Source organism: Myotis daubentonii, chromosome 5 (assembly GCF_963259705.1).
Source record: "Myotis daubentonii chromosome 5, mMyoDau2.1, whole genome shotgun sequence".
NCBI lineage: Eukaryota > Metazoa > Chordata > Mammalia > Chiroptera > Vespertilionidae > Myotis > Myotis daubentonii.
This window is the reverse complement of record NC_081844.1, coordinates 53,966,486-53,987,917: the sequence shown is the minus strand read 5'-3', so window position 1 is coordinate 53,987,917 and position 21,432 is coordinate 53,966,486. Positions and strand designations below refer to the sequence as shown.

At 39.3% G+C, this 21,432-nt stretch overlaps 2 protein-coding genes across 6 annotated transcripts in view; one reads left to right on the top strand and one right to left on the bottom strand.

Annotated features, from left to right (window-relative positions):
• Nucleotides 1-258: 258 nt before the first annotated feature.
• TIGD4 (tigger transposable element derived 4) lies at nt 259-4,317 on the bottom strand. The gene is made up of 2 exons (XM_059697822.1): nt 3,777-4,317; nt 259-3,623 (listed from the first exon to the last, which is right to left on the bottom strand). Exon 2 carries the CDS (start codon nt 3,079-3,081, stop codon nt 1,543-1,545), a length of 1,539 nt encoding a protein of 512 aa, XP_059553805.1. The 5' UTR covers nt 3,082-3,623; nt 3,777-4,317; the 3' UTR covers nt 259-1,542.
• Nucleotides 4,318-12,827: 8,510 nt separating this feature from the next.
• Nucleotides 12,828-21,432, top strand: part of ARFIP1 (ADP ribosylation factor interacting protein 1) — an 84,359-nt gene continuing 75,754 nt past the window's right edge. For 2 of the 5 annotated variants that reach the window (XM_059697827.1, XM_059697826.1), the window contains exon 1: nt 12,828-13,085. The gene's annotated coding sequence lies outside the window, so the exon portion shown is untranslated. The remainder of the gene's footprint in view (nt 13,086-21,432) is intronic. The other 3 variants (XM_059697825.1, XM_059697823.1, XM_059697824.1) reach the window with 2 other exon arrangements.

Genomic DNA, 21,432 nt, shown 5'->3' with positions numbered 1-21,432 from the left:
AAATCAACAATGGAAAATAAAAATACTTTCTATGAATATTTCATTTGAAATGTGTCTTGTTGGCACACTAATAATTCGTAATAAAAAGAAACTGGATAATGTTTTACATTTTCCAAAATAGTTTTAAAAGGGGACCCTAAATTAGATATAATGAGTTAAATAAGCATACAATTTAAAATTTAACAATATAAAAGTCTGACCCAATGAACTTGTATGTATATATTCATAACCCATGGACATAGACAAAGGAGTGGTGAGGGCCTGGGGGTGGGGAGGACTGGAGCGGGCTGGAAGAGGTTAATGGGGGGAAAAGGAGGATCTATGTATCACTTCAACAAAGATTTAAAAAATAAATAAATAAGTAAAAAATAAAAGTCTGACCCATTGTTATATTTTTACTGTTTACAGACTATTTTGTGGATAAAAAGTAAATAATTGGATACAATATTTTAAAGCATTCTGTAGACAAAGCTTCCTCAAACAGAAATTTAATCCAAAATATTACCATGGAGGGGGGATTAAATACATTAGAATATGCTAAAGGACACTCAGCTTTTACTAAAAATAAGATTCAGTAAGATCAAGGAAATAAATATTATAGATTATAAGCTTCAGCTGTTAAAATTAGAAAACTAAGAACCACATAAGATTTTTTTTTCTAGTAGCAATATATGTAATCTTCATATTTATTTTTTATTTATTTATTTTTAAATTTTATTTTATTGCTTAAAGTATTACAAAGAGTAGTACATATGTCTCCTTTTTAAGAGTAGTCTTATTACAATATAAATATCATAAGAGTTTAACAAATGTTTCAATAATGTATTTTACTATTTTCACACACATATACATACAAATATTTAGAAAGAATCTATATCATCTTCTGTTTTTAGATGATAAGAAAAGTCTGATGTCACAGTCTTTTGTTTGAACTTATATAGAAATAACTTGAAAATAGTTAAGACAAATTTTTAATCATTTTGGTGTATGATTGGGTCCAGTTTTATTTTCAGTAGTTTTCTTATCATTTATTTTTTAAAATATTAGCTCGTTATGAGAAAAATTTAAAAATTTAAAATTAATACTTGATCCTTAAGAGTCTAGTTAAAACATACACGGCATATATATGTACTTATAAAATAAATATCTAAGCAATAATAAATATTTTGTTCCTTAAATGAGGTAGATAAGTTAAAATATTCTGGAACATGACCTACACATTAAAAAAGAAAGAAAATAGTAATCACCAATTCAATCTGTATAAATCAGATAGCTGGATAGTTTTTTATTTTTAAAACATTTACCATATTTTTCACAGGCCTCTGAAATACATTTCTACTTTCCAAAAGCTTGCTAAATTGAAATTCAGCCTTTTCATTTACTTAATCTACATAGGGAATTTTACTAATCAGACCAGACATTTGCAAGTAAACCAAATGCACTAATTTTTCATTTTTTGTGTTTGTGGTACTTTCCCTTTACATACCTCATATAGAAAAATATATCAGGAAAAGGTATTAGTCTTCAGTTGTTGTAAAATAATTACTTAAGTGATAAAGAGTTAATAAAAATTTCAAGGTCTGCTAAAGAATTATGAAGCCCATCATTCATATCTTGACTTCTAAGAAAATTTTTAAGAGTAGCTAAAGCAGTTATTGCCTCATTTTTTGAGGGTAAGGGAAGTTCAGTTCCCAGAGACCCACCATCATCCTCTTCATCAGAAGTATAAAATCCAGTTTCATCTGATTTACTTTCTTTGGTCCAGACCGTATCACCACTTGGCGCTGCTTCACATGTCTCCAAGTCATCGTCCAGGGCAGCATACTCTTCTATAGATAAACCTTCAGGAAACTCCACTCCCGCTGCTTGGGCGTGGGCAACCAAATCAAGACCAGTGTTGGACTCTGTATTTGTCTTGTCGCTTTCTCCCTGTTGAGATTTGAATCCTGCCTCTTCATAGCTCTTAGCAATAGTCTCTGGGGTTACAGCCCTCCAACAGAGATGCAATGTGTCAACTGCATCTAGTAGGGAAAATGTAAATTCTTTGCTGCCTTCAACAGAACTTAAAAATTTCTTGATAAGACAATGTCGATATTTGATTTTAAGGCTTTTAATAACACCTTGTTTCATAGCTATAAATTTGGGAGACAAACATGATGGGAAAAATGCTAACTCAATGGACTTCAGGTTCTTTACCTCTGGGTGTGCAGGAAGAGAATCAACAAAAATCACAACTCTTCGTTGCTGGGCTTGAAATTTCTCATCAAGCTTCTGCATCCACTGTTCAAATATATCGGAGGTCATCCATGCCATTCTGTTAGCTTCATAACACACAGGCAATGATTTTATTCCTTTGAAACAATGTGGATTTCTGTTTTTCCCAATGATAAGCAAAGGAAGTTTTTCGGAGCCATCCATGTTTGTCCCGACCACCAGCGTTATTCTGTCTTTGCATAACTTTCCAATTGAGCACGTTTCTCCTTTAAACGCAAATGTATTTGTAGGTAACATTCGATAAAGCAGTCCAGTCTCTTTTATATTAAAAACATTTTTAGGATGATAATCATTTAAATAATAAGGAAGTACGTTTTGGTGCCACACCGCTGAAGGGTCTACTGATACACCTGTAGCTTCTACAGGTTGAGCTCTGAATACTAAACCATACCTGGATTTAAAGCGATCCAGCCAACCATTACTACACTTAAAATCATTATGTCCCAGTTTCTGGGCAAAATCATTTGCTTTTAGACGCAACATTGGACCATTAACTGGTACATTTAGACACTGAGCAATTCGATACCACCTCATTAATGCCTCTTCCAGATCGGTGTAGAAAGCAGTTCTCAGTCTTTTTCTCTTTGGGTCAAATCTCAGAGATTCAAAGGCTTCTAGAACTTTGTCTTTATTCTTCATAATAGAGGACAATGAATTTTTCTTTATTCCATATTCAGCTGCAATCTCTGCTTTTTTCTTGCCACTTTCTACTGCATTTATGATGTCGATCTTTTCTTCAATGGATAAACTTTTCTTCTTTTTCACTGTTACGGGGAGAGTTGAGGCGTCTGCAGAAGCTTCTGCCATCTCAACCAGCACTTATATAGAGATTTCTCCTCTTCCTGGTGTTTGTTTCTTTAATTAAATGTCTTTTCCTGTATGACACAATTTGCTACTTTCTCTCCCACTTCATACATTACAAGTTGGTACGTGTATAATAGTCTTATTCCTATTGATGACTAAATATATATTTTTTCAAAGGATCTAAATAAGAAAAATGTTATATGTAACTAGAATAGTTTAGAAGAAAAACTTCCTTCCCAGGACCTTGTGTAGCTCAGTTTATAGTTTATTCAGAGTTTCAGAAGTCAAGCTAAAATAGAAATCTCATTATCTCAAACCTGTCCAGTCCTGCTGATATATTTTTGGAACTTCAATCCTTTAAGACGGTTCACTTTATCCATTTGCTCATTCAACCTCCTATTAATTCTCCACAGAAGGCCTCAGAGATAAGAACAAGTAGCATTTAGAAATTTTCATGCAAAATGTTACCCATTAATTTCCAAGTCTCTTCAGGGTAGAGAAGGAAACGGTAGAATCCTTAGGGCTTGACAGTATGCCTTCTGTCTCTTGAAAATACAAAAACAAACAGAACAGCATTTTCAGAAATATGTCAAATGAATATGAAAAATATTTACACTAATGAGTTATGCTTTTAATAATAAAAAAGAATGAGAATATGTTTCTGAAAATACAATAGCCAAAGCAGGAGACATGCTTACCTTCTGAAGAGCCTCTGTAGAAGGCTCTCTGGCTCTGCTCTGTGCATTTGAATTTTCACTTGCCTTTGAATGCTTTGTAATATATACTTCTGAAATAAACCAGACAAATTTAATCTGTTTTGAAAATGTGGGCTGACCAAAATTAAAGAACTAAACATGATGCTGGATATATCTTTGGTGGCTATTTTTTACATGAAGTCAGACTGCCCCCTCTGACTTCTCTAAAAGAAAAACATAGTCAGACAGTAGTCACAAGGTCCAACTTTTAATAGCACATGAGAGACAGTGTCTCCTTTATGGGAATCTGGTAGAAAATGCTTCACTAAAAATCCATTCAAGTGAATTCATTACATAGTTTTAAAATCTAAAACTTATTCTCTCTAAATGTATCAATTAAAAGTATCTACTAATTTTTGTATCCATTTGATGCATTAGTCAGATGCACAGAGGCCAGAAATACTTGACAAAATGCATAAAAATAAACAAATTATTAAGAGGATATAAGGCAGAAAAAGACCTAGACTACGAAGGAGAGCGACCATATGTCTTAGTCTTTCTACTTCCCTTCTCTGTAGAATAAAGGGCTTATCATAGTGTAAAGATATGAGCTTTGGTGCCAGGCACATTTGAATTGACAAATGACTCTGCCATTTAGTACTTATGTGATCCTGGGTAGTTTACTTAATTTGACCTCAGTTTTCTTACTTGTAAAATAGGGGTTAACTATAGCATCTGCCTCAGAGGATTATTGCACTTTCAATGGGATTCAATGCAAGAGTGTAAAACACTTAGCAGAATTATTTAGTGCCTTAAGAGATATTCAGTAAGTGTGTGGTGATGATCTCATCATCCTATCTTCTCTCTAATGCAGCGGTTCTCAACCTGTGGGTCGCGACCCTTTTGGGGGTCCAACGACCCTTTCACAGGAGTTGCCTAAGACCATCAGAAAACACATATAATTACATATTGTTTTTGTGATTAATCACTATGCTTTAATTATGTTCAATTTGTAACAATGAAAATACATCCTGCATATCAGATGTTTACATTATGATTCATAACAGTAGCAAAATTACAGTTATGAAGTAGCAACGAAAATAATTTTATGATTGGGGGTCACCACAACATGAGGAACTGTATTAGGAAGGTTGAGAACCACTGCTCTAATGTCACTTTTGTTGTGTCAGTCTATAAAATTCAAGATTTTACAATACGGGGATTGGCAAAAGTAGGTTTATAGTTTATTTTTGTATTATTATTTATGAATTAATTATTGTATTATTTGTTTTTTCCCCATGCAAATAACTAGAAACCTACTTTTGCCCACCCTGTAGATACTGAAAGCAAAGTTTCTTAAACCAAAGAGTACTGAATCTATAGTCTTTAGAACTATTGCAGACTAAGATAACAAGCTAATTTGATATGCAGGTGTTACGCTGTATGAAATAGTGTGGATGCTCCATTCCTCTAGTTTTTCTCCCTGTACTCCTCAGTTTCAAGTTGGCACGTGCATTTTTTTTGCTCAAAATTTTTTGAAAAAACTTTTTGTCAAAATTCCTCTGCCTTTGTTGTCCAAATCAAGAAATAATTTTTATCATAGGAGTTACAACCAGTTAAGGAGTTTACCATTGTTGTTATTTGCAAGAAAGATCTTAATAATAATTATGATAGCCTAGGCTTTAATTTCTAAACTGCTTTACTTCCTATATTCCAAACAACTCAGGAGTAAGGTCAAACTGGATTTCAAAGCTCATCCTATATAATAAAAGGCTAATATGCAAATAGACTGAATGGCGGAACAACCGAACAACCAGTCGCTATGACTGCGCTCACCACCAAGGGGTGCGCGAGGAACATGGCAGGAGTTGGCAGCAGGCGGCAGAGCGTGGAACATGGCGGGTGTCAGCCATAGCAGGATGGTGGAGCAGGTGAGCAGGGGCACCAGACCAAGGCGGGGTGCCAGTCGCTGTCATCCGGGCAAGCCTCTGGTGGTTACTGAAAATTCTTTGCTCCCGTGCACCACAGTCCCGCCCAGCACTCACACCCATTGCAGGTGCCCAGCGCAGGTCCCAATCTCAGGGCACCGTCAGCAGGTGTGAGCGGCAGGTGCCGGCCTGCCTCGATCATCTCACAGGGCTGCTGGCAGACAGGGGGCTGAGGGCTGTGGTGGGAGGGGCCAGGTGGGGGCGCAAAGGATGGGCTGAGACCCACCCATGCCCACCGCAGCCTTGCAGCCCACAGTTCCTTTCAAGGTGCATGAATTTGTGCACTGGGCCCCTAGTCCTAATATATATAAAGAGCTAGGTGCCATCATGACTGCACAGGTGAATGGTCACCATGAAGTGCATGGAGCACCTCTTGGTCACTCCCCCTCTCCCGACCCCCAAACTGTTCACCATGGGGGGGGGGCTGGCAGCGAGGCAGGACTGGGGACTGTTGAGCAGCAGTGGTGGGCTACTTCACGGGGTGACCATGAGCTTAGCAGAGAAGTCACCCAGGTGGCAGCGAGTTTTGAGAAGCAGTCACGGGGCAGAAGAGTTTCGTGGAGCAGTTGTGGGGTTGGGGGAGCCTCGGGGAGCAGTGGTGGGGCGGGGGGCGGGGGGTGGAGTTTTGCAGAGCATCCAGCGGTGAGCTTTGCAGGGCAGCAGCAAGCTTCATGGAGCAGTCGAGGGGCTGCGAGCATCGCAGAGCGTCCTGGGGTGGGGAGCTTCACATGCTGTCGCAGGGCCACAGAGGCCATGCGATGGAGGCCAGGCTAGGCCTAGGGACCCTAACCATGCACGATTTCGTGTGCACTGAGCCTCTAGTAGTATAGTTATAATGTGGTTGAGTGCAGTCAGAATCCAGGCTTTCTAATGTCAAGTCTACCATTCTTTTCACTATAGTACAGTGTCCTTGAACCATACTGGTGTGGCCTCTTCTGATAATAGTTACACATTCTCTACCCCCAGCACAAAGCCAAAGTCAGCATTTCCAATGCCTATCCAAACCTAACAACAACAAAAGCAATATCAGACCTCCATAGAAGAACAGGCCATTATGAATTCTGTGACCACAAATAGCAACCGAGGGAAGGATAACTTTTGTAAGTAAATAAGATTTTACCATTCAACTAAAAAAATTTTTTTCCTCATATATTGGCTCTCCTGTATGTTTTTGTGTAATTTCCTATACATCTATAGTTTCAAAGTAAAAATTTTTGAATATCTTGTTCTTATTAGGAAGATGCCAACCTTTAGAAATTGAGGTAGTAAGAACCAATTTTTATGTAAAGACAAAACTAAGCAAAACTATTCTTCAATCTCCCAATTTTTCTCATTTCTTCCTTTTTTCTTCTTTTCTTTTATCCCTCCCTTTTTCCTTCTACCTTATTTCATTTGTCAGAAAGAAACTCTATTATCTCAAATCACAAGGATTAAAGAAAAAGTAATTTGAATTTCCTCCCTTACCACATCCCAAATAAAGCAATATAATGTACATGACCAGAGATTACTTGTTATCTTGATCAAACTGAAAAGTCATATGTTGCCCAGCTGGTGTGGTTCAGCAGTTCAGGGTTTACCCAGGAACCAAGAGGTCACCAGTTCGATTCCCCGTCAGTTGTGGGCTCCATCCCTTGTGGGGGCCATGCAGGAAGTAACCAATCAATGATTCTTTATCATCATTGATGTTTCTATCTATCCCTCTTCCTTCCTCTCTCGCTAAAAAAACAACAATAAAAATATTTTTAAAAAAGAAAAATGATATGTTTATTTAGGAAGATATTAGGTTTTTTTTCTGATAGATAATAGCACATATTTCCTTATAAAACAGTAGTAGAAGCTATAATTTTCCCTGGTAAGATACAATATATCTTTATTCTTGAAATAACCACATTTCTAATCAGACAAGCTAGATTTTTTCCCCCTAGAAAAGAATAGAGCATCTACTGTCTAAGCAAGAAGCTGACATTTTCTATTCTCGCACAATATTACGTTTGGGTGTGTGGCAGCAGCTAAAATTTCTCAGAAGTACTCATTCTCTCAATTAAGCTCATTAATCATTCTACCCTTAAAAATATTACAGCAGAAAAATGCTGTACTACATATTAGGAACTATTTTATCTATGTCAATAATAAAGCTAACTAAAGAATAAAAATAGGCATTCACTAAAAAAGACTTGCCAACTGAACCCCAAATAAAGAAAACAATGGTCAATTCTACTGGTCATAATAGAAATGTAAAACTTCTTTCAAAATAGGAGATACCTTTTTGATTTTGGTTTTTCCATGTCAGAATGGCCATATCTAGTGTTTGCCAGAATGCAAAAACATAGGTTATTAGGAGGCACATAAATTGGTTAAAGCTTATGGAGGGCAAATTACTTATATGATACAAAAATCTTAAAAATGTCCATAACTTTTATTCAGCAAGTCTATATCTGCAATTTATCCCCTCCAAATAATTATAGATGTAAAAATAATCTAGCTTACAAATGTATTCATTTTCTATTGCTGCCACACTTTTAGTGGCTTAAAACAACAGCTATTTATTATCTCACAAGGGTCTCACAAGGCAGAAAACAAGTTGCTAGTCATGGGGGACTCTTAGCTGGAGACTCTGGGGGAAAACTGGCTTCCAACCTCATTCAGGTTATTTGCAGAATTTAACTACTTGTGGATGTAGGACTGTGGTCCTTGGTTTTTTGTTGGCTGTCAGGAGAGACTGCTCTCAGTTCCTGGAGGCCTATGTCAGGTGCTTGCCTATGGCCTTCCTAAGTCAATTCTCTCTCATGCTTCCAATCCCTCTGACTTCCTCTGCTGCCACCAACAGGAGAAAACGCTCTACTCTTAGAAGGCCTAAGTAATCAGTTCAGGTCCACCCAGATTATCTCCCTTTTGATTAACTCAAAGTCAACTGATTAGTAACCTTAATTACATCTGCAAAGTCTTTTATGTATATAACAATCATGTGAATGATATTCTATCACATTCACAGGGAAGAGAATTATACAAAGTGAGGATCATTGGACATCATCTTAGAATTCTACCATACTATAATATTCCTCACATCTACACTAATAAAAGAGAAACATGCAAAATGACTGTTCCTCCGCAACACCCACCAGCCAATCAGAGCGAGTATGCAAATTAACCCAACAAATATGGTGGATAATTTGCATACACAGGCGTGGAGCAAAGGCTGAAGACAGCGTAGAAGGAAGCCAAGTGCTGCAGAAGGGACTGAGGCAGCAGAGAAGGGAGGGAGCCCAGGCAGCAGAGATGGAGCAGAGCTGAGGCAGCAGAGATGGGAGGGAGCAGGGCAGCTGCAAGAAGCCCTATTCTTGCAGGAATCTTCCTGCAACGGGTCTCTAGTTGTTTTATAATTATAGACAAGACTTAAAATAACCTAAATGTGCAACCAAAAGGATTAGATATAAATAAATTAAGGAAAATCTATGCTAAATACTACTGAGCCACTAAAGGAGGATATTTAATGATGAGAGGAAAATTCCATACTATAATAAGTGAAAAAAAGCAAAATGCAAAACTATGCCAAGAAATACAACATATACTTAAAATTGCAGGAGGCCAGAGGGTCATGGCTATTCCTGTAGTGCTTAGTAAACAGAAGGTTCTCAATAATGATTTGTTAATGAAGAAAAAAATATATATGCATAGAAAAAAAGACATTAACCAAAATGTTGAATGTTGACTCTAGGTAATGGAATTATGATTAAGTTCAGGTTTTTTTCTCTTTGTAGTTAAAACAATGTCTACTCTTATGTTCTACTCATTCTACCATTTGTGGGCTTCTTTAAGTGTTCCATTAATCAGTATCCTCTAATAAAGAACTTGTTTCCAGAGAATTATACTGTGCAATCAGTAACTAATTATTTCTGCATGAAAAGGGAACTGCTAATAAAGAGTGATGAAAATATTACAACATTACTGGAGTTCCTCTCAAAAAGATCTAAAGGTATCGCCAAACCGGTTTGGCTCAGTGGATAAAGCGTTGGCCTGAGGACTGAAAGGTCCCGGGTTCGGTTCTGGTCAAGGGCATGTACCATGGTTGTGGGCACATCCCCAGTAGGAGGTGTGCAGGTGGCCGCCGATCGATGTTTCTCTCTCATCGATGTTTCTAACTCTCTATCCCTCTCCCTTCCTCTCTGTAAAAAAATCAATAAAATATATATTTTTTAAAAAAAGATCTAAAGGTATCACCTTCCTCTTTCATTGAGGAAATAATATTGATAAGCAGTATACAATATTGAACATCTAAAGCAAAGAGAAAAGGTCATGTTCACTTTTACTTCATTCAGAAAGGAACAATAACAATATCCTTTAACCCGTTGCCTCCTTTCCTTCTGGCCAACAAATGAGATAGGCTGCCAGAGCTCCTCATAAGCCAAATGAATACATGGTACCTGATTTTTTGAAAGCTGAATAATAGACAATAATACTGCAAAGATAAATACATAGAAAATCCCCTTGTCATAAACATATATGGCAGGCAGCTATTCCTTTCTTACCTCTCCAAACATAATTGCCAATTGAGAGAAAAGTAGTTATGATCTATTCTTCCTAAAAATGGTTAGGTAGTATTCCCTAAGCTCTAGGGGGCAAGGTGAGAGGGAGGAGGAGGAGGAGGAGGAAGGGGGGAGGGTGGGGGAGAGGAGGGAGGAGGGCGGAAGGGATGGAGGCAGACGGAGATAGATAGATACAGAGGGGGCGGGGAGAACAAAGGTTGGGAGGAAGGGAGGTAATAAAGAAAAGAAAGAAGGAAGGAAGGAGGGAGAGAAGAAAGAGGGAAGAAAAAATGTCTCCATCTAAGCAGAGTTAGGTTTAAAATTATGTCTTTCAGTTAGTATGAAAAATTTCCCCCAAATCTGAAGAATACCTGTTACTGCTTCCTTTTCCCAAAGAAATTACATAGAGTTTCACTGTTTTCCACCACCAGCTGAAGTAGCTTCCAGTGTTTTCTTCCAGCCAACCTGCACTCTGATTTCCCTCGAGGCAGCAGAAATCATGGGGAAGATTAACCCTGTATATAGCTCTGCACACTGCATATGAGGACTAATCATGCACAGTGCCAGGATCAAGCTAGACTGAGAAGTACCTAACATGATCCACAGCACCCTCACCAAGCACAAGTTAGCATTAGTTCCAAGTCCATCAGAATCTCTATCAAGGCCAGCAGCACCTTCTGAGGACATCATCCATCGAAGGACACATAACTAAAGCAAGTGTCCACAAACCTGAGTGTTAACAGACTAATAGTGAGACTGACTGCAATGAAGCTATGTGTCCCCAAACTCAAGACAGCTCGCAGGAGTCCTTAAGACACCAGTCAGCCTAAACAGTTCTAAGTGCACATCACTCCAGCACCACCAGCACAGCCGGCAGCTCCTCCTGCTCACCTTTGGGAACTCCAAGAACCCTTGTCCTTAGCCGCTACAGTCCATTCGGTTCCTATACAATAAGAGCAGTAATTAGTCTAATCGGGATCCTTTTCTTATAATGGAGAAGACTAACAGGATGGCTCTGAACTGAAAGGCCATAGTAAGCTCCAGAACTTGTGACAGTTTGGGTGAGTTGGGTGACAGTTTGGAAACATCAAGCTTATTCCCCTGCACCCCCCGCTTTATATCTGCTCTTTTTTTAAAAAAAACAGAACCATTTAAGATAAAGGCCATTGATATTCCATTTATGTTTTGGGATTTCAGTGCTATTTCTGCTAGAGGAGATGTCCTGGAGATCTTAGAAAATAAATATTGTTATTTTATTTTTGAAACATTTGTGGTGTCATGAGTATGTACTATTCACGGATATGGAGAAGACATCTGTACACAGGGATATACTGTTCCCTGAAACTCCCTAGAAATTTATAGAGGCAGAGTCTGCCTTGGGGCACTACATTATTTTATATATATGTATATATGGAGTGCACTGTTTGTATCCCTTTGCATTTCTAAAGGAAATGGTGGTAGAAATGAGCAGCCACGCTGTCCGAGGAAAAGCAGTCCAGAACCTTGAAGGGAGGCACGTGCGGAGGCGTCAACTGTGTGCACAGCAGGTACAGGAGCCTCGGGTGTGTCTCGCACCACTGCGGAGCCGTACTCTGTCTCCATTCATACTCTTCCTCCACTCGGTGCGGGGCGAGGGGGAGTGTCCGGAGTACAGGTTGGGCGCCTCAATTTAGGAAACCACAAAGGGCTCTGAGAAAAAAGGACTGTCCAGCGGGGTCTGTGATCCACTTAAGAAGTAACGGGGCAAAGAAAGGGAAAAAAATCGGTTCTATGGATAAAGAAATAGGAGCAGGAGAGAAAAGTACGGGGATCCACTGTCGGCGAGCGAGCAGAGCAGAAAGTGATCGCAAAGACAGAGCAGTGACGAGAACTCGGGGATACCCGCGGCCGTGGTGGTCAGGTCTCCCCGCGAGGGGGGGGGGGGTGAGGACGTGGCCGGGAGGGGCGCTCCAGGCGCCCAGGAAGCGGCGGCGAGGCGCCCGCAGCGCATCTGCTCCCGGACCCCGCATCCCCTCCACCTGCCACCCCCGCGGGACTGGAGCAACCTCGGTGCTCCCCGCAGCGGAGAAAGGAGCTTGGGCTCTCCGGTGATTTACGGGGCGGTGAGCTACGTCCGCCTCCACCCTCCCGCCGCCGGCTCACCGTCTGTTGGGGGGACGCCTAACGCGCGAGGCCAGGGTGTGTGAATGAGAAAGGAGGGATGCTGAGGGCTCCTGGAGACCTCCGACCCGTCAAGCTCAGGCCCGCGCAAGCTCCCAGCTCTGGCAGGTGCCTCGGAACCCGCGTACACGCCCCTCTGTGATCCCACCGAAGCCAGAAAATTACCCGGGCAACCGCACGGGCGGAGCCCCGGATGTGGTTGCTAAGGCCGCAGCGAGAGGGGCGGAGCCAGGCTCCCGGAGACTGGGGGGACGGGGGGGGGGGGGCGGCGGTGGCCTCGGGGGAGGTGCCGTGGCACCATAGAGACGTGGCTGGGTCGGGCGAGATTGAGGGAGAGAGAGGCCGTCTGAGCCGAGGACAGCGCTACTTCCGGTTTCCTCACTTCCGGCTCCGCTGCTCTCCCTGTGGGTGTCGTAGGCTGCGTTGGGAGGTCTGTGTCCTCGGCGGTTGGTCAGTGAGAGGCTGTGACAGCTGCATTAGCTCCCCGCCCCCGAGGAGCCGAGGTGCGTGGGGGGAGGGGAAGAAGGAAAAGGCCCCAGTGGCGTTTCCGCTCACTTCTCCCCAAGATTGAGAAGATTCCAGAGAGCAGCGGCAGGAAGAATCCTCGCCGTGAGAGCCGCCAGGTGGTTCCCGGCCGACAGGTGAGGGCGGGGCCGGGCCACCTGGGAGGAGGCGGGGGAAGGCCATCCTGAGTGGTTGGCTGTGGCCGATACGTTGCCTTTGGGGCTCCGGACTTTCCCAGGGCACTTCTCTCCCTAGTCTTTGCCATTTCAGCCCACGGATTCGGCCTTTGGTTTCTGCCCCTTCTGTCCCTGAGTGTGTCCCCCAAAGCAGCCGGGTGTAGGAGGAGGGCCGGCCCTGCCAGGGTGGCACCCTCTTGGCATTGCATGCATCGGGTGGGAGAGGGGGCTGCAGGAGCCCGGTCTTTCTCGACGAAGTCTTCAGGTTTGGTGTCCAGCCGTAACCTCTCTCACCTCCCTGCACCCCCCGCTTCCTCTTCCCCGCCGCGAGGGGAGGGGGGAGAGCGGGAGTCCCCCCGAGAGGTCCTTGGGCCTGTGGTGCAGGGGGAGGAGCCTTGCTTCTGTGGGAAGGTCCAAGAAATGCTGGAGTTGGGAAGGAAGTTGTGCTGCCGTCCTCTCCGTTCCTCTGTGCCAAGTGACTACTGTTTACGTGTCTAGGAAGAGGAGAGAGATTTCTTATTTAAAGCCCAGTTTGTAGATGCTTTTTCCTTTTATTTGATGATTACTTCCTTTGTTTTGTTCTTATCTCTCTCTTGGGGCCCTTTGATCTCCAAACATGTAGTTTACACTTCTTGCAAATCGTTTAGCCAACCCCCCCTTTTAGGATTTCTGTGCCCCTCCCTTAGTTTTTTCCTAAACTATATACTTTCTCTATCTCGGTTCTTATCTGAGAAGGAGAAGTGGAAGGTTTGCAAGGCTTTTCATAAGCTTGTGCTTTCACCCGCAAGGATGTGTTCACGTTTACCATTTAACTTCATGGCATGGAAATGTGCACCAGCATTGCTTATTTTAATATCAGTCCTGTGTGAAGGCTGCAGGATTGGCCATTTCATTGCCGCCGTCTCGGAGTGATTATAACACACTATATGTTAGTACTGTTTTAATTACACCTTTCCTCCGATATGTCCTGCTTGTTTTCCTTGTTTGACATGACCAACACCCTGTTCCAACTACCACTTCTGACACTCATTATCTGAGATAATAGAAAGTATTTCTAATTTTATTTTCTGGATTAAAAATCTCTGCCTCACTCTCATTCTTTTCAAATTATTTTTAATCCTGGGTTATGTCCTAGGATCCCTCTTTTATGAAGTCTGTGATTCAACCCCAACTCTGAAATCATGTGCAAAGTTTTGAGTGCATTTTGGGTGGGGGAGGGTGAAGAGTCTGTTCTTTTTATCAAATTCTCAAAGGAGGTATAAAATCTCCAGATAGTGTGTGTAAAATATATATATGCATGTATGTATATATGTGTGTATACATGTATATGTATATATATGTATATGAAGTGTATATATATGTGATATATAACTTCCAGATACATAATCAGTGTCTTGTTGAAGTTAATTAAAAATTTTTTTGTGAGGCTTTTATTTTTCTATTGTAGATAGCTTGTTTGGGAAGAGTAGAATGCAGAGATTCTAGCTTTATACTGAAATCTCTCTACTTCAAAACGTCAATGTTTCTAAATTCTTTCCTACACCTAGAGAAGGAAGTAAGACTGCTTACTTTAGTTCCTGATTTGTGGTTTTGAGGTTTCTTTTTAGGGATAGCTATTTGTAGTAATACTGTGGAGATCTGTGGATTTATAAATTAATGGGTTTATTAGTTTTTTAAATACATATTCAATACCACCAACCTACTACAGTTCAGTGTAAAAAAAATAAATTCTGATTTTAGTTGTTTGCTTTCATTTTCTTGTTTTTCACTTGAGGCATCTACTTTGGTCTTTGGCTTTGCTAGGAAGGGCAAATAAGATGTTTCAGTAGTGTGGTCTGTAACTTTCAGTATGCTGCTGCTTATCTTAACATCCCCTTTCCCACCATTTAATATTAGGTATATTAATGTTCTCTTTTGTGAACATTATTATTGTAAGTTTGGAGTGCATATTTGAACTTACTGATTTAGTTGTGAAGTGTTTGTTGATCAAGGATTGAAGTTCTAAATGTTTGCACTTGTTTCATGGAATGTTGGAACTTGAAGAGACCTATACTACTCATCATAGTCCAACTCATCATAGTCCACATAGAGTAACCAGTTTCTTCTGCTCACAAAATAAAATAATTTTTCCTCTGTCTAACATCCTCACTGGGGGAGGAGTAGAAAGCATAAATTTATAAATTGTAAATTGTGCTAAGTTCGTTTTCTTCTAATGTAATGACGAAGTCAGAAGATAGATTTTATCTAACACCAAAACAGTAATCAACACTTATTTACTTAGTATGTGCCAGGCATTATGCTAAGTGCTTTATATGATTATCTCATCTAATCCTTACAGCATCCTTAAAAAGTAGCTAAAATTCCCATTTTATAGATGAAGAAACTAAATGATTACTAATGAAACTAAACGATTAACTGATGCTAAAGTAATCAGAATTACACAGGTGGAGCCAGGATTGAACCTAGGTTGTCTAACTCTAGTTTGAGAGCTCTTAGCTACTACTCTAGACTGCTTGTACCATATTTTCTTTACATCTTTTTATGCCTAAGTTGGAGGTGTCTTACCTGATTTTGTATCAGATGCTAATAAGATATTTTCCTTTATTAATTTACAGTGGATAAATACTTCGTTGAATGTCATACCAAAAAGTAGGACAAAAAGAAATTAATTTGGAGTGCTATTTGGTAGACTTTTCCCATAGGGGTGGATATAAGTCTCTGTGTATTATGACATACGAGGAGTTGAAAAATGTGAAAATAAAAATTTTTAAGTAATAAATAAATTCAGCATTGTGAGAGTCTGGAGGTATAAATATATTCCAGAATGATAAATTGGGATAGAGTTGGAATAAATTCAGGATAAGGAGTAAATTCAACAGAGAATTTAAGGTAATATGGCTATAGATGAAAAACTAACAATATATGTACAGACTGCAAAGAGTAGCTCCATATAATATGGAAGATGATGACTTAGGGATAGTCTAAAAATCAGATATGCACCAGCATTAGTTCCAGGGTGTATAAAAAATACTATGAAATAAAAGAATCTAAAACTAATCTTACCTTTGGTCTCTACTATCTTTAGGCAGTCTCAGAAGCCACTGAATAGCTTTCGTAGATCCTCAGCTATTCTCTATAAGGCAAAAATATATATTTTCTTTCCTTTATTCCTTTTTTCTTTCGTCATCTATCTAATTACATTATTCCTCTCTCCTCCATTACTCCTAGACCTTTGTCTTAGCATGATTACAGGCAGGTGTTGCTGGAAATTGCTCAAATCTTTTCTGGAAATATGGCAATATCTTTACCATATTCTCACCAAAGAATTTTTATTTTGTTTCATTTTTGTATGACTATGATAGCAATTGACTAGCAGCCTTTTGATGTTCAAGCTGATGCTCTTTTATCTTTTGGTAAACTGTGACACACTGTCTTTGGAGCAGGATCATAAGAACAGCAGAGTTTAGTGGTGAATCCTAAATTATCCAGGGGCAGGAGTAAGTTGGCCAACTCATTTCTATTAACATGAGATAGTGTTTTCCAAACTTTTCTGCATCATGGCACACATGGAAAATTATTGTATTTGTGTGGCAGACTATAGCCAGGCCTCCCTGGTTTCATGAAGGCTGTGGGGCTGGGGAGTGTGGGTCAATATTTCAGCACATATGTAATCCATTCTTGGCACACTGGTTGCAAGGAGAACTTTGCCCTAGAGAAGAAGAATATGTTACTCTTTGTTTAATATCTTCTTTTATTTAGCATATAATGATTTACAAAGCACTTTCACATATATTCTAATTTTACTTTTATTCCAGTTATGTCAAGTATTACCATGTTAGAAATGAAGAAATTGAGATTTTAGATTGAGAGTTTTATATGAGTTCACACACCTAATAAGGGATGGGTCAGAAATTAAAATCCCTGGTGGAAAGAGTCCTTGGGCAGTGGCATGTGACCTACAGGGTGGCCAGGACCCTATCTGTTTTGTCTCAGAGTGCTACCTTCAGCAACTAGGGCAGCTCTAGGCACATAAAAGTCCATAATAGTTGTCATTTATTGAGTGCTACTCTGGCTAGGCATTAGGCTTTATAAATGCTATCTGTGTATTAGGAATTCTTATTTTCTATTAACAAATGAAGAGACAGGTATAGAACCAGCAGGAATAGTTAGTTCAAGGTCACCCGAGTAGTAAAAGAAGAACCACAAGACTCATAATTAAAGTTGCTTGACTCCAAAGCTTGTACTCTTTTCACTGTAGTGACTAAATGATTTCAGGACATTGCAGGGTAGAGATTGGCTTCTAATTAAAGTGTGTGACATTGGTAACAAGAGAGTGATGGTGAAAGGAAGATAGGCAAGGGGAATGTTAAATGTTTCTTTTTAGCAGTTTTGAGGGAGTGTCCTAGAGATGATGCTGGCTAACAGGATTTTCAAGGTGTTTGAGGATGGGCATAGGGTAGAAGAGGAAGGTGCAAAATTCAAAGTAACTTGGATCAGTGGTGCTACAGGTACTACTAACTAAAGGGTTAAAAATGTAGAACCTCTTTATATGTCGCTAATGTTAATTCTAGATTATTTCTTAAAGGTAGGTTTACAGATTAGTTTTATTGTCCTCTTTCTGCATTTTCTAATTTTTCTATATGACATATTAACTATACAAGTAATATATATTTTTGAAATACAAATTCAAATAATATAATAAGCAGATGGAATGAAAATTTCTATTTCTCTAATCCCTCTAGCCCCCACATCCACTCCTAGTTAATTCATAGGTAATAGTTGGGGATTAGATGAAATACAGAAGGAAGCACTAAACCCATGCTAATATCATGTGGCTATTTAAATTAGTTAAAATAGGATTTAAAAAACTGAGTTCCTTACACCAGCTACATTTTCATGTGCTCAGTAGCCACATGTGGCTAGTGGCTACTTTGGACAGTGCAGATATAGATCATTTCCAATAACATTGGCCAGTCCAGATAAAACTTTAAAATACTATACAATTAGTGACATAATTGCTATACTATTGAACCAAGATTTTAAAATTCTGTGTCTAGCAGTTTTTGTTTTAGCTGATAAAATATTGCCACGTTCTCTCTCAGCTTTTTGTTTTAACTAAATACAGATGGTCAGAGTCCAATGTTTTTCTGGGATATTTGGGGATTATAATTCGCTGCTTTTTAAGCATAGAGATGTCAGCTTTTCTAAGAACATGAGTGCTTTCTACCCCCTTTGAGTTCTAGACCTGTATATCTTGCTTTCTAGTTGACACTTCTTGGATATATTAAAGGTATCTCAAATACAGTATGTCTAAAACTAAATTGATTTCCCTCTTACTCCCACATCCAAAAAACCCCCCCTAAATGTTGGTCCTCTTTCTTTGTTCTTTATTTTAGTGAATAGACTCCATTATCTTTCCTATTGTAAATCCAGAAAACTCGGAGTGATCCTTAACAACTCTCTCTCTCCCTGATATATCTAGTCAGGTTTTATTAATCTTACTTTTTATATCTGTTGAATCTGTCTACTTCTTTCCATTTCTACTGCTATCACTTTAGTTTGTTACTATTATCTTGCCTGAAGGCCTCCATTCTTGTCTACCCACTTAGGCTTTGGTCCCTTTCTAATCCATTCTCCATCCTGAAAGCACAGTGACTTATTTTGAAGCACACATTTGATTGTCACTCTCCACTCCTGTTTTTATGGCTTCCCATTGCTTCTAGGGTAAAAATGAAACTCCTTAACAATGCTTAGTCCTCTAGCCTCATCTTTTACCATGTTCTGCTTAACTCTTCACTTCAATCAAGCTGTCTTTGTTTTAGTCCTTGTACTTGTCTTGCTTCTTACATTACAAGGCCTTTCCTTGCACATGCTTTTCTCCCTGTCTGGACCACTCTCTCTTTACTTTACCTTCACTTGTTTACCTTCATGCCTCAACTGACTGTTTGCTTCCTTAGGGAATACTCCAACCTCCCAGATTAGATATTACCATCATACATTTACCACAGTTGCAATTTACATTTATTTGTGTGATTATATGATTGTCTTTCTCTTGCTCTGCCTCCAAATTCCATGGAGACAGGTACCACATCTTTCCCCCCCTTTTTAAAGATTTTTTAAATTGATTTCTAGAGAGGACGGGAGAGGGAGAGAGAGAGAAACATCAGTGTGAGAACAAAGCATGGATTGGCTGCCTCCTGCATGCCTCCTCCCCACCAGGGATTGATCCCACAACCTGGGCATGTGCCCTGACCAGAAATTGAACTGGCAACCTCTTGGTGCACTGGACAGCACCCAACCAACTGAACCATACCCACCTGTGCGGGACCACATCTTATTTTCCTTTTAGGCTTATAATTGAATCCCTACGACCTAGCTCAGTGCTGATGACTAAATATTGATTGAATTGCCAAGTTGATGTTACTAAAGATTTCAGTTCATGGATTTTTATAATTAATAATAGGATTTTGAATATTAATATTTATTAATGTAGTAGTTAATATAGTTGTAGTTAAACTGCCAGTTATACTGTTTTTTCAAGTGTATGAAAGCAAATTAGTATTTTAATATAAACTTATTAATTATTGAAAATAATTATAAAATATAGCACAGTATTAGATTATTTTATAATAAAATCATATTTTAGAATAGTTTTAGACTTACAAAATTATTACAGAGATAGTATAGAGATTCCTATATACCCCATGCCCAGTTCACCCTGTTATTAACATATTATGTTGGTATAGTACACTTGTCACAATTCATGAACCAATATTTATACATTATTATTAACTAACGTGTTCAGATTGCCTCAGTTTTCTCCTAATGTTCCTATTCCAAGATCCCATCCAGGATACCATATTACATTTAGTTGTCATGTGTCCTCTTGGTTTTGAGATGCCTTCTTTCTCAGATGCCTACATTAATAAATATTAATATTCAAAATCCTATTATTAATTATAAAAATCCATGAACTGAAATCTTTAGTAACATCAACTTGGCAATTCAATCAATATTTAGTCATCAGCACTGAGCTAGGTCTTAGGGATTCAATTATAAGCCTAAAAGGAAAAATATAGCACAGTATAGTTGATAGTTTTAAGGATTATTGGACAGGTATGATGTAGACTGTCCCTCATATGGGATTTGCCTGATGCTTTTCTCATGATTAGACTGGGCAATGTGTTTTTGGGAGGAAGACAACAGAGGTCAGGTGCCATTCTCATATCAAGAGTAAATACTGTTAATATGCCTTAGCACTGTTGCTGTTAACCTTGATCAACTGGTTTGAGATATTGTTTATCAGGTTTGTCCATTGTAAAGTTACTTTTTCCTCCTCCTCTTTTTTTTATAAGAAAGTCACTATGGGAAATGCACATTTAGGAGTGGGGAGTTATGTTCCATCTCCTTAACAGTGGAGTAGTACATAAACTTTTATGAATTCTTCTGCAGGGGAGATTTGCCTCTTTCCCCTCACTTGTTAAATTACTACAGGCCAGGTGCATGTATTTGTGCACTGGTTGGGGGTTGTGGCATGCAGGGATTGGCCCTCTGTGGGAGTGCCGCTCATCCTGGTCAGCAGCTCATCCTGGTCAGCCAAGCAGTGCTCCCACTGTGGGAGTGCACTGACCACCAGGGGGAAGCTCCTGCATTGAGCATCTGCCCCCTGGTGATCAGTGCACATCATAGCGACTGGTTGACCAGATGTTCTGGTCGTTCCGCCATTTGGTTGCTGGGCTTTTATATCTATAGATTGAATATTTAAGATATACTTTGAGTTATAATCCAATAGTACTTTACTTATTTTGTTGCTTAAACTGTTCCAGTTTTGGCCATTGTGAGCTCTTTCAGTTGGTTCCAATTTTCCTTTGACATATCCCCATCATTGTGAGTTTTTTGTTGTTGTTTGAGGTGTGTGTTTTTAAGCACCTTTTTACTTTCTGGCACTACAAGATGCTCCAGGCTTATCTTGTATATTTCCTACTTCAGTCCTAGAATCTGCCATTTCTCCAAGGAGCATTGCTGGTTCCCTTTATTGAAGAATGTTATTAGAAACCAAGATCTGGGCACTGTATGTGCTTATTATTATTGGGGTTACTTCTAGGAAATATAAACTAATGCATGTATATACATATCTATGAATATTTCTATATGTATCTATATTAAGCTATATTCTTAGATTATTTACTCTGAGCTTTTTTCCATTGGAAAAAAAAATTACCTATGAATATTGTGGGTTTTTTTTTTTAGAAGGTTTTGGAATTGAATAACAGAATTGAAGCAGCTCTCCAATTCTCTTGGTTCTTGG

Coding starts and splice junctions, on each gene's coding strand:
- TIGD4 (XM_059697822.1), bottom strand. CDS start 3,081: ATGGCAGAAGCTTCTGCAGACGCCTCAACTCTCCCCGTAACAGTGAAA.